General features: G+C 54.7%; 1 protein-coding gene across 1 annotated transcript; it reads right to left on the bottom strand.

Moving 5' to 3' along the window:
* Positions 1-4,021: 4,021 nt before the first annotated feature.
* Positions 4,022-11,603, bottom strand: OPTC (opticin). Its single transcript, XM_030302679.1, has 7 exons — positions 11,363-11,603; positions 9,699-9,930; positions 8,835-8,973; positions 7,136-7,303; positions 6,047-6,249; positions 4,779-4,874; positions 4,022-4,324 (listed from the first exon to the last, which is right to left on the bottom strand). Exons 1-7 carry the CDS (start codon positions 11,554-11,556, stop codon positions 4,154-4,156), a joined length of 1,203 nt encoding a protein of 400 aa, XP_030158539.1. The 5' UTR covers positions 11,557-11,603; the 3' UTR covers positions 4,022-4,153.
* Between the last annotated feature and the right edge of the window lie 979 nt (positions 11,604-12,582).

The following is a 12,582-nucleotide window of genomic DNA, read 5'->3' as shown; positions in this document are numbered from 1 at the left end:
ATTATGATTCCCAGAGGGGACTAAAGGAAAAGGCAGGAGGAAGCAAGTCCAGGCGGGGTCAGGGGAGGAAGCCCTTCCTGGCGCCCTCTGGTCCCCACCAGTCCCCTCTGGCCCTGACCTTGCCGTGGATCTGAGGGCGGGCAAGTGGAGGGGCGGTCACGGCAAACTCCCACTGCTGGGGTTCCCTGCCTGCCCCCCCCCCACCCCCCCGCCTCCTCACAGGACAGGGCAGGACAGAAGTCTGAAGACTGTGGGGGGGGGGTGGGGCTTCTTCCTACAGTGCTGGCTGGATGGCCACCGAGGAGCCACCCGAGAGCAAGGGCCCTCACCAAGGTGGCCAAGGTTGAGCACCGGTGCCGATGGCCACTAACGACCCGGATGAGTTGAGGCTTGGAAAGTCCTGCTCTTGGAAGACGTGGATTGGAAGCCAACCTCGGACTGCTCATCAGCAGTCGGTCCAGCAGTCAACGTGCCTCGGCCTCACTCTGCATAAAGAGGTGCTCTCTGCCCCCCTGCCGGGAGCCTGACCCTAACGCCTGTGGGTCCCTGAGAAGCCAGAGCCCCAGCTCCTTCTTGTTAAGATGTAACAGCTGCTGGGAGCCGGCTTGGATTTCTCTCCCTGCCCATCCCCTCTCCGGATTCCAGAGAGGCCTGGGGACAGATGCACCGTTTAGAATTTCTTTAGGGGGGCGGCCAACAAGGGCATTCTTCCTATTCCTTGGGCTTCCCTTGCCCAAAATGGGAGATGAGCTGGGGGACAGCTGCACAGGCAGCAGGTCCCTGGGGAGATCCTTCCTGCCCAGGGTAGTAACACAGCCTCAGGAAAGAAACCCTCGGGAGCCGCCGCCTCCTTTGGCCTGGAGAGAGGTGCCTGCACCGAAGGGAGGTACAAGAGCGGGACTTGGGACCCCGTGTCGGGAGGGACGCGGTTTTGAATCCCGGCCCTGCCACGTGCTGCTCTGTTCATTTGGGCCACCGCCTGTTGCCCTGTCCCCAGTGTGGAGATAAACATCCCTACTCTCTAGGGTTGTTGCTGGGGTTCAGTGATGTGCCTAATAGCTTCTATTACAGCATCTGGCCAATTCCAGAGTGCGGGGACTACTGGGCCCCTTCTCTGCCACAGAGCGGGGGTCAGATGACTTTCTGTACTCAGCACAGATTAACCTTGGGGCATGTGGGTATGATGTGGCTTCTAGCACAGAGGGGCCCCAGTTCTGGAAAGTTCTCTTTGGTTTTTTTTTTTTGTTTTTTTTTTTTGGTGTTTTTTTTTTCCACACAGGGTTTCTTGCAGTTGGGGTCTTGAAGATTTCAGGTGTGGTATACCTAGGCCTTGTTGTAACCAGAGAAGGACATGGAAGAGGATAGAACTGATGGGTGAGAGAGAGAGAGGCCTCCCGCTGTAACGAGCTCCTGAGAAGACGGAAGAGGAAGAGCCAGACTTCACTGTTCTGAAATTCCGCTGTTCTCTACCGTTTTGAAAGGCAGGGAGCGATTGGCTGTTTTCCCAGCCTCAGTTGTGCCGGAATCCCTGGATCTCTAGGAGAGTGGGAGCCGGCAGCACAGGAAGCACGAGGGCACCCTCTCGCCTTTAAGACTTCCCACTCCAAGGGGCGCCTGGGTGGCTCTGCCCGTTAAGCCTCCGACTTCGGCTCGGGCCGTGATCTTGTGGTTCACGAGTTCGAGCCCCTCGTCGGGCTCTGGGCTGACAGCTCTGAGCCTGGAGACTGCTTTGGACTCTGTGTCCCCCTCTCTCTCTCTCTGCCCCTTCCCCCACTCATGCTCTCTCTCTCTCTGTCAAAAATACAATAAAAAATATACGTTTAAAAAAACAACAACAACTTCCCGCTCCATTTGCAGCCCGTGAAATGTATTGAGTCTCGGTTCAGGCCTCAGCTAGCCACGTGAGCTCCAGTAAGCACTTTATCTTCTGGAGTTCTTGATTTCTTCGTCTGAAGAATGTGACTAATAACCCCTGACTTGTCTGTGTACGGGACTGTCCTGAGGACCCAAAGAACTTGGAGAACTTTGAGCGGGTTCCCTTCCACGTAGGCCACAGACACATACCTGCCCAGCCGGACTCGGGGACCGTCCCCCCACCGCCACCTCGAGTGATTGCCGTGGCAACTGAGTGCCCGGCTAACTCCCGCTCCTTGGTCTAGTTTCAGCTTAGATGTTGTTTCTTAAAGGTCTTCGGGCCTCAGACTGGGTCTCCCTCCTGTAAGCTCTCATAGCATTCTGCAGAATCCTCTTATCACGTGTGTCAGGAGTTGCACAGTGTGGCTGTGTGACCGTTTAGCATGTATCTTCGGTGCCAGACTCTAAGCTTCAGGAGGAAAAGGAGTACGTGTGTTGCACATCATCAGATCACCAGCATGTAACACAGTGCCTGGCACCGGGCAGGTAGGTGCTCGATAAAATCCTTGCTGGATGAAGGAGTCAATTGCCTGCCTCGACCCCCTTTTATCCTTCAGTCAACCCCTGCTGCCAAGCGCCCATCTATTACGTCCCTCTTGCCCAGCATCTCCTTATAAGGAGAAGGGCGACATCTCTCCTGTCTTCATAATTCAAGGAACAAGTCAGCTAGATCATAGTTGGCCTTCTTCCCATCTCCCATCACAGCAGACCTCGCCCAGAACCCAAGGCTGCAGGTGAGTAATTGCTAGTTATTTATTTATTTATCCTTGCGCAAGGCTGCCCTCTGGTGGTTAAACACGGAAGCGAGCACGGGAAGGATTGAACCGCCCCGGCTGAGCCTGGCTCAGAGGGTCCCCAGTGTGCCAGGAACAGGTAAGTGTTACAAGGAGGGCATCCGGGTGAAGATTCTTGTCAGTCTCCGTCCGTATTTTTTTTTATTAAAAAATTTTTTAATGTTTTATTTATTTTTGAGACAAAGAGAGACAGAGCATGAGGAGGGGAGGGGCAGAGAGAGAGGGAGACACAGAATCCAAAGAGGCTCCAGGTTCTGAGCCGCCAGCACAGAGCCCGACACGGGGCTCGAACTCACGAACCGCGAGATCATGACCCGAGCCGGCGTCGGACGCTCCACTGACTGAGCCACCCAGGCGCCCCTAGTCTCCATCCTTATGAATGTCTCCCTCCAAATCTAACAGGAAGCCCTTGGCCTAGGAAGAGCAAGAAAATAAAGAAAGCCTCATAGAAACCCCACCCTACTCTGGTGGACGAAATAGCTATTCTGTCCTCAGTGGTGAGCTGGCAAATGTTTAACAACCATCTCTCTCTCTCTCTCTCTCAGAGAATCCCGATGTGTAGCATTTACTGATTTCCATGGTAGAACTTCTCTCACCATGGCCGATTTCAAACTACCAATGTGATGTCACTTGAAAGTGTTGTCGGGAAAAACCAGCACTGAGGGGCCCGTCACTGTATACTACATCACGGATGCGAGTAAGTTCAAGAACTTATTGGTTACTAGTAAAATAATTGGGAAGTCATGAGTTTGAGTATTTATTACATGTGCTTTCAACATCATATATCTAAATGCGAGCTTATAATGTAATCCTGAATAAAAGCCCTGTTCAGCCACTGGCTTACAAAAGTCTGGGAAGTGTAATAATTGGTTCTGTAAGCCTCGTAGTAAGAGCTGGCTCCCGCATGCCATTGCTTCTCCCACTTCCCCCTTCTTTTTCTCCTCCTCCTCCTCTTCCTCGTACATGACTTCCCGGCATTCTGTGTGGGTAGGACGGATGGCGAATATGGGAGTGAGCTTTGCTCCAGACGCTGCTATTTTCTGAGTCAGGAGCCATAAGGTGCTAAGGAAAGAGAATGAGAAAATGCAAATTTGGCTACTGCGGGACGCTTTCGCGTGTGTGTCTGTGTGCGTGTCTGTGTGCATGTGCCCGCGTGTGTGCACGTGTGTCTGTGTGTATGTCTGTGTTTCCGCGTGCACGTCTATATGTCTGTGTGTATGTGTGTGTGTCTGTGTATCTGTTGTATGTATGTCTGTGTATCTATGTGTGCGTGCATGTGTGTGTGTGTGCGTGTGTGTGTGTGCGTGCGCATGTGCAGCCCGTGGGGGCAGGGGGCGGGGGGGGTGAGTTTTGCAACTGGATCAGGGGGCCGATTCCGGCCTGGATGACAGACCACCGCGTGGAGGCGAGGCCCGCACCCTTCCCGCCGCACGGGGAGCGGTGAGTTAGCAGCAGCGGCCGGTGGGGAGGCGAGGCAGGCAGAAGTAGGCGCTGGGGAAGAAGCCCAGGTTGATGGGATTGCCGTCTAGGCGGATGTCTTCCAGCCTCCTCCGGCTGTGTTTGTGCTCCTCAGTGTCACAGAAGGCGTCTTTCTGCATGGTCTCTATCATGTTATTCTGGAAAGAACACATTGACAGCTGCCAAACCTCCCCCTGGAGAGTCTGCCCCCAGGCAGCGCCGAAGGCAGGGATCAATCCGCTCTCCCCACCAGCTCCCCTCTTGGGAGTGGAGAAACCGAGGCACATGAGGCCGAGGCCACGCAGCAAGGGGTGAGGAGAGAAGGCCCGTGGAGGATGGATATGGAGAGCAGAGAGGGAGGAGGAGGAGGAGGAGGAGGAGGAGGAGACAGAGGAAGGAACCAGCCGCCGGTGAGGTGGGGTGAAGGATGCTGAGGGACAGGAAGAATCTTTGGAAGGAAAGGAAGGCAGTCGCGCCGAGGCTGTGGGCGATGGCCTGGGCGAGACCTCGGCTCCAAGCCTCCAGTAAGCTCCCTGGGAAGGAGACCCCACCGCATTCTCAGGATGCCCCTGGGCTCTCTGCAATGCTCTTGGTCTTGGGGAGGCTGCTTACCTGCAGGTGCAGTGAGCGCAGGCTGGGGGGCAGGGGCCCGGGGATGGAGTCCAGCAAGTTGTCAGCCAGGTAGAGGAACTGCAGCTTCTCTAGCCCCTGGGGAGGAGGCAGAGGGCATGGGAGGCTGGCAGGGGTCGTGGGACCTGGCAGTGACAGGCGCCCAGCGGGGCCCCAGTGTTCACTGAGGGCCTCCTCAGCCTCAGCCACGTGTCAGGCTCGGGCCTGGGTGCTGCACGGGATGCCCAGTCTCTCGGGAGCTCACAGGCACTAACTCTCACCAGGGGCAGCAGGAGAGCTGCTGTCATTAAATCTGGCAGCTGGGGGAGCCTGCCGGAGCTGGTAATGAGGAGCAGCGAGGGGTAGGCGGGGGAGAGGGGGCGCGGACGGGGTGGGAGGGAGGACAAGGGGCCATCCCAGTTCAGCCTCAACTTTTCCCAAATGAGAAGTCTCCAAATCTGGTCCTGGAGTGGCTGTGAAGAGAATGTTCTGGAAACGTCTGGAGTGGCAGAGTGAGAGCCGCAAGCACACGTGAGGCAGGCTGAGCGGGTGCGTGTGGCAGAGCTGGGCGTGAGCCCCTCCTCGCGGCCTCCCTGGCACCACTCCTGGAGCTCTCAGAGCCCTGTTGAGGGAGCAGTCGCAGGGGCCACGTTTGTGCCTCGGGTTTAGCCCTTTCCAGCACGAGTGGCCAGCCAGAGATCCATCAGATGAATGGATGCTCTCGCAAGCACTTGGTCAGAGAAAATCAGTTAGTAGTGGGCTTTTTTCCAAAGCCCACTTTTTTCCAAATTTTAGGTAGGGTTAGGGTTGGAGCCAGCACGATCGCAAGTCACAGCACAGCCTAGGTTTTAGGGGCGTAGGTGCTGCGGGTGCCGAGAGGTGAATGGGACAGACGTGCCGAGAGGCCATGTGCCGGAAGAGGCGGAGGGAGAGCTGCTGACTCTCATTTCTGGTGCCAACCCCCCTCCCCCATTTCCAGTAACAAGCCCATGAGGCCTGCATTTCCTTTTCCTGGAAGTTCTTGGGATGGCGTGTCGTAAGACACCCTCTTCTGGAGTCAGAATCAGTTTCTTGAAACCAAAAAAAAAAAAAAAAAGTTTAATAAATGGGAACAGATGAAGAAAATGGGGTTTGATTTTCATACCCAGGATAGTGTTGGAGAAGGGACATCCCATGAGGGCAAGGGTGTGTGTGTGTGTGTGTGTGTGTGTGTGTGTGGTTGTGGGCATGCGTGGCAAGTGGTAAATGGAGGACTTTAGGCCCTGGCTCACCCTGAAGGCTTCGGGCTGTATTCCGGAGCTCTGGAGCCGGTTCAGGCGGACGTCCAGGACCTCGATGCCAGCGGGCAGCACGGGCAGAGCCGCCAGCTGGTTCTCTGGGAGGATCAGGTCCCGCAGGGCAGGCAGCAGGCGGAGGGCATCATCATCAATGGAGGAGATGGAATTGCTGGAAAGGTCGATCTTCTTCAGTTTTGCTATGGGGTATGGGGGAGAATACAGAAAGTCACGAGACGCGCTATCCTTCCTGGCCCTTGCTGGACCTACCTGTACCCTGCCCCATCCTTTTAAAGATAGGCAATGCCGGCCAGTTCTCCACCCGTGTGAGGTCCAAGCCAGAAGAAATGACGTGATAAACCAGGGCCCCCTGGGAAAGCCCTCAGATTCGGCCATACTTTCTCATGGAGTTCTGTCCTGTGTGGTGGCTGCCCATGGATATGGGTTTGGTAGAAACCTTTGTAGGGCAAGACCCAATAGGCCCACCAATCCTTAGACCCATCCCACCCCCACTCTTCACCATTAGTTGACGCAAAAGGACGCCATGGCCCAGAAGGCTATGGGATTTAGTGGTAGCATCTGGATTTGAGCCCAGGTTTCCTATCTGAGGCAGGGTATAAGGCATAGGAATAACATGCCTTGGGAATGTTAGGAATAGGAATAGGAATAGGAATAGGTATAAGGCATAAGAAAAACACGACAAACAAAAAATGGATAAATGGCGTCAGTGCTGTGGAGAGTCGATGTAAGCCTGGTCTTGTCCAGAGGCCAGGAGGGCACAGAGCTGTAGTGGCTGGGAATCCTGAAAATGGAGGCCTGATCCTATCTTCCCCTTCCCCGCTTTCCAGAGCTTTGGAGGGAACAAAGGTGGGCGGGTCACTTCTGTTATCCAACATCTTCAAGGAAAGGAATCAGGGAGACTTGGGGCTGTTTCCATTTGGTAGCTGGGGAGACTGAAAACTAACAGGGAAAGGCTAACACAGGTGGGACGCTGTGTGACAGCTCGTGTGGCTGGTGCCCAGGCGGAGGGCCCGTGGGCTTCCCTCCGCCAGTCCTGCCCTCCTCTTGTGCCAGAGCATTACATACTCAGCCCTTTGAAGTCTCCAGCTCGGATCCGGCTGATGCGGTTGAAGCGGGCGTACAGGTAAGTGGTTGTCTTGGGGAGAGGCGGGATGCTCTCCAGGTCAGCGTCGTCACAGTACACGGAGGAAACAAGGCACACGCATACCAGACAGGTAGGCAGGCCTGGTTCAGCTGCAAGGCAGAACACAGGGAGACCCTTCTCAGACTGCCTTCAGCTTCCGGGACCAGTGGCCCTTGCCCCAGGGAGTGTCTGAGCCACGGCTAGAACTCAATGTCGCAATGCGCTGAGGCAGTGCCGTGAGCTGCCCCCGACCCGGCCTTCAGCCCCCAACCCAAGAGGAGCAGATCCTCACCCAGTTGTCACCCAGTCTCGGCCCACTGGTCCTCTTATCAGGCCCCAATCCGATGCAGGTTTTCCCGGGCCTGTGTGGGTGTTTCTAGGACATCCATTGGTCTTTTTTCCATAGGGGCTCCTCTCTGGTCCCCAAAGGCACGATGAAGATAAACTAAAGGCAGAACTAGGCGAAATGGCTAATGGTTGCTGGTCCTGCCATCTGCCTTGTGGGCGAGGAGTTAGACACGTTCCGTCTGGCTCCGAGAAGCAGAATGAAGCCACGACGGAGTGGACAGTGCTTGCCTAGGACTCATTTCCCATTCTTATGGTGTCAGCATCCCAGGAAATAGCTCTCTCCTGTTCTCATGCCATGACCGGTGGTCATTAGACATAAGTCAGGCCTTCAAGCCCAAACTGGCTTTGAAAAGTTGGGACGGCTTTGCTGGCTCATACAACTGACTGGTGCAGGTAGTTTCTGTTACTTGCCACTACAAGAGATTACGGGAGACCACCGCTCATCCAACTCAAGGGCGAAATCTGTTAGCAGGGACACAGCCCCAAGATTAAGAGGCAGCTTTTCTTTGCAGGCAGTGACCACTATGGGTGGAGCAGAGAGGACCTCAGGGCCCTCCTTAGCCCAAGGCCTCGAATGGCAGATCAAGCCGAGGCCTTTTATGGTCTTTTTAAGCCCGGGGTTCTACAGCTCCGAGAGGTCATGGGTTCCTACGGATGCCCGGATATGCTAGATCCATCCAAGGCAAATATCTCAGGAGAACAGGAACCAGGGACAAGCAAGTCAGGAATTAACTGCATCCCTCCTCTGCGTCAGTTTGATCCCCAAAGAGTGCCAACCCCTTATTGTCAGATGTGCCGGTGTCCCAGTCTCCAGGAGGGCATCAGGGAGGGGAAGAGAGCTGCTAAGGGGGAATTTAGAGCCGAAAAGCAGTATGACTGCTTCATCTGCCCCCATGCCAAGTGACAGCCACAAAGTTATTTATTCTCCTCTACAGGCTTTTAATTGTCTCTAATCTAATTACCACTCAACCCGCTCCCCTAGTGATGCTGTTAATTAAGGTAGGGTGGCTTTGCTAGGAAGAGTGGAGTTCTTGCTTTTCTTTTTTCTTTTTCTTTTTCTTTTGCTTTTTTTTTTTTTTTTTTTTTGGCCTCCTACCCAGCAAAAAGCAGTAGGGACAGCTTACAGTAAAGGTTACAGTAAAGGTTAGCTTTTAACTCTCCCTTACAGTAAAGGTTAGCTCCCGACCCTTCCCTCCCTACCCCAACCGCACTTTACTGTAGTAGCCCCAGGGCTGGGTCATGGCTACATGGCCCATGACCTATGCGTACTGAGACCTGTGACCGTGAACTCACCGTGGCTGCTTGGGGAGCCTGGGAGGCCCAGCATAGTAGGCTTGGTCATGGTGGGCTTGGACGAGAGTGTCCTTGGATTCACCGTGCTCTGAGTGGAACCGATCCTGGTTGGAGGATCCAGGCTGGATGCTGCTTTGACCTGGAGACATAGCACGTAGACCACAGTAGGCCAGTTATTGGCTTTGGACTCTGGGGACCTCAGTGACCAATTTCAAACTTACAAAGAGTCACTGTGGAGAAAAGGGGGAGGGAGGAAGGGAACTTCTTAAAGAGCATCTGGTCCAGTATCTTCCTTACATGGAGGAGGAAATGGGCCCAGAGAGGGGAGCACCAGGGATCAAGGAGGCGGCTGGTGGCCAAGCTGTCCAGAGCTGGAATCCATGTCTCTGGATCGCCCAGGCCGCCATGCTTCCTCTTGCTCAGCACCGAGCTCATGCAGCCAACGGGTGCGGGCTTCAGATCAGCCCCTGCAAAGGCCAGGAAGTGCTGAGAAAGAACTTCAGACTAGAAGACAGAGCAGATGGGGTTTGGAGCTTCTTTTTCTAGCGAGAATATGAAGACATCGCTGACTCCCACCCAGTGAGACACGGCTTATGGTCTTATGTGACGGCAGGCTACAGATGTATGACTTCTATGGGGGATCCCGTCAAGTTTACTAGAAGCCGACAAGGAAATTGAACTTTTGCTGTCCTCTTTCTTAGCATTATCTACGTGATAAGTTCCTATGGAGGGACAAGAATTTCCACCTCCTGGAGAAAGACGTGGAGGCTTGAGATGCCTGCACTGTGGGCAGCTGGAGAGGGGCCAGGCCCCTGACACCCAGTTCCTACAGGGAACACAGTTGGTCTGCTGTGTGCTCCTTACCTCAGGGAGCTGGTCCCCATAGTCCATGAGCCCTTCATAGTCGCTCAGGTCAATGACCTCATCGTAGTTGTCCAGGTCAGGGACGTAGTTCCCCAGATTCAGGACCGCGTAAGCATCTCCTTCCTCATTCGTTGGGTCTCTCCTCTTCCTCCCCTTTGGGGGAGAAGCTGTCCCTGCTTCTAGCAGCACCAGGGCCAGCAGGCTCAGGAAAGCCAGGAGCTTCATGGGGACCCTGGGAGGAAGTGGCAGCAGAAATGAGGAGGAGGTTAAATCACGTCGGAGCCCAGTCCTGGGGGACGGGCAGGAGGAGGGGCAGCCATCGAAGAGGCAGGGTTCTCTCGGGCTTTGTGGGAACGACTCACTTCCCACCCCCACACTTGCCGACTCCATGTCGTTATACACTCAGTGCATCTATTGCGTGTGCAAGCCCCCTAACGGCTGGGGCTCTGTCTAGGGGGCTTCTCCTGCCAGCCCCTCCCATCGCCACCCAACTTCAGTGCCAGTGGGCTCTCACACACGCTGAGTTTCGCTCACACAGGCACGTGTAGACACCTGGCAAAGGCTCGTTTACTCATCTCATGCAAGGCTCCCTGTCTGCACACCTCCCTACTAATTAGGCATACACTGGTGCATTTATACAAATGTCCTAACGACCACACGCACAGAGTACCATCATTAGTCACCAAGCTAGGTTTAGAGAAATCTCATCATCAAGGAGCCTTGCGGCTTTTTAAAAGATTATGCATCCATCACACATTTGCTCAACAAACATTTATGGGGTGTCTGTTACGTTCCGGGCACTGGACTCCTCTCTGGAGGTGCAGAAATAACTAAGGCACACCTAGCACGCTCAGAGTTCATGCTTTTAAAAACTGACATATAATGTAAAAAGAACGTTAGTTATAAAATATACTTCCTAAATGCAGCTTTTTTTTTTTTTTTTTTTTAATGCAGCTTTAAAAAAAAAAAAACGTTTACTTGTTTGGAGAGAAAGAGAGAGAACATAAGTGGTGGCGGAGCAGAGAGAAAGGGGGCCAGGGGACCCGAAGCAGGCTCCCCGCTGACAGCGGTGAGCTCGACCTCAAGAACTGTGAGATCATGACCTGAGCCGAAGTGGAAGTCGGAAGCTCAGCTGACTGAGCCTCCCCGGGGGTACCCCTCAATACAGCTTTTTAGAAACAAATGATCACAGGAACAGAAAGTGTTCTTTGCATGTAGCTGGGGGAGCATGTACACATCTAGAGAGTTCCCTAGATGTCTGCGTGTGTGCACCAGTGATCACGTGCGTGCGTGATGAGCACGTAAGCAGGAACGTCTGCGCGAGTTCCTGCACAGAGGCACAGACGGGTCAAGGAATGTGTGTGGTGCGGGTGTGAGGGAGCCGGCGTGTTTCTGATAGTGCAGCTGCAGAAATGTCTAGCACGTTCGTCTCCTTTGTGCATTTCAGCTGGGCCCAGGGTAAGCCCTCTGCAGTGGCAAGAATGATTTTTTCATCAGAGCTTTTGCCCCCCGAACCCCAGCGCCCAGCAGCCCCTTCCAACTTCTCTTGCCCAGAGGCTGCGACTCCCCCCATCCCCCTGCCCCCCCCCCCCACCCAGTCCCTCCCAGCCTGCACCACAGCCCCTCATTTGCATACCAATCTCACCTCAAACCTTGAACCTTACCCCACACAATGCTGTTTCCGAAGGAACAGAGCCTCACAGCCTCCGGAGAAGTAGGGACTCTGCTGGAAAGGTCGTCTGCAGTGGGCCAGGGTAGACAGCGGGGCGCTGGCTGAGGCCAGCGTGTGGCCAATCAGACTTCTCTTCTTGCTGGTGTCCAGCTGTTCCCCCTTCTCTTTGCTCAGCGGGTCCCCCATCCTATTCCTTTGCTCGGTGGCTGGGAATTTCTCTCTCTCCCTCTACCTCCTCCACTGCCACCCCCACATGTACTGCCCCCCCCCCCACCTCCCACTCTCTTCTCTCCTCTTTCTCTGTCTGCTGCTTTTCTCCTTTCCAGGCCGCTCTGAGGGGGCTGGCAGTTCCGACTCCCTAAGGGAACAGACAGCAGGTGGGGGGAGCATTCAGAGGGATGGGGCTTGACTTTCTTGCTTTTTTCCAGATGGAACCCGAAGATTCAAAGAGGCTGAGTTAAGGCACTCTGACCCCACCACCACCCACCACCTGGGGCCCCAACATGGGGCCGTAACTGCCCAAAAGTCACCAGAGGGAGGCAGTTCAAAGAGAAGGTGAACGGGGTTGGGGCAGGATTTGAAGACCCGGCTTCAAGTTCTCCAGTGATGATGACGATGATGACGGCAAGGAGGACACAAGGAATTCTCTCAGTCCACTGAGGGTGGACCCTAGAAAGGAATTCCTGATCATGAACACCAGGAGGCATTGTGTGGGGTCCTCAGGGGGCCGAGAAGAATCCTCTCCCCCCTCCCCCCACCCCCCACCAAAGATGTATGTATCAGGAGAGATGCTCTTTTCCTTGGTGCCTCAGGCTAAGGGGTTCCCCCGTATTCTGCCAGCCTGCGTGCTTGCCTGGGGGTGGGGGGTTCTTCCTTGCTGCCCCTTGCTCCCTACTCCCTCCCACCGACCACATACTGACTCCTGGCTGTGAAGCTCCCCGACGATCATCTAGTCCAAACCACTTACCCAACAGATAAGAAACCGAGGTCCAGCTGGGTGCAGTGACTTACCCAAGGTCACACCGAGCCAGGACCAGGGCTTAGATTTCTGACTCTCGGGCCAGAGAGTTGTCGTTTGTTCATATGACCCTGCCTCTTTTCACCTCATCCCCCATCCCCCACCCCAGTTCTGAGATCATGTGCCTCGATGCCCTCAGAACAGATGGCCTTGGCAGGACGCATCTCTGCCCTGGCATACCAGGTGAAGGGGCA

This window comes from Lynx canadensis, chromosome F1 (assembly GCF_007474595.2).
Source record: "Lynx canadensis isolate LIC74 chromosome F1, mLynCan4.pri.v2, whole genome shotgun sequence".
NCBI classification, from domain to species: domain Eukaryota; kingdom Metazoa; phylum Chordata; class Mammalia; order Carnivora; family Felidae; genus Lynx; species Lynx canadensis.
This window is presented reverse-complemented; position numbering and strand designations above follow the sequence as displayed.

Bases quoted from the DNA above. Each gene is read 5' to 3' on its own strand.
- OPTC (XM_030302679.1), bottom strand. From the start codon at position 11,556: ATGGGGGACCCGCTGAGCAAAGAGAAGGGGGAACAGCTGGACACCAGC. The intron at 6,250-7,135 runs GTATGTAATGCT...CATACCCCATAG, and splicing joins TGGAGACTTCAAAGGGCTGA to CAAAACTGAAGAAGATCGAC. The intron at 4,875-6,046 runs GTGAGCCAGGGC...CCTCCTCCCCAG, and splicing joins TACAGCCCGAAGCCTTCAGG to GGGCTAGAGAAGCTGCAGTT.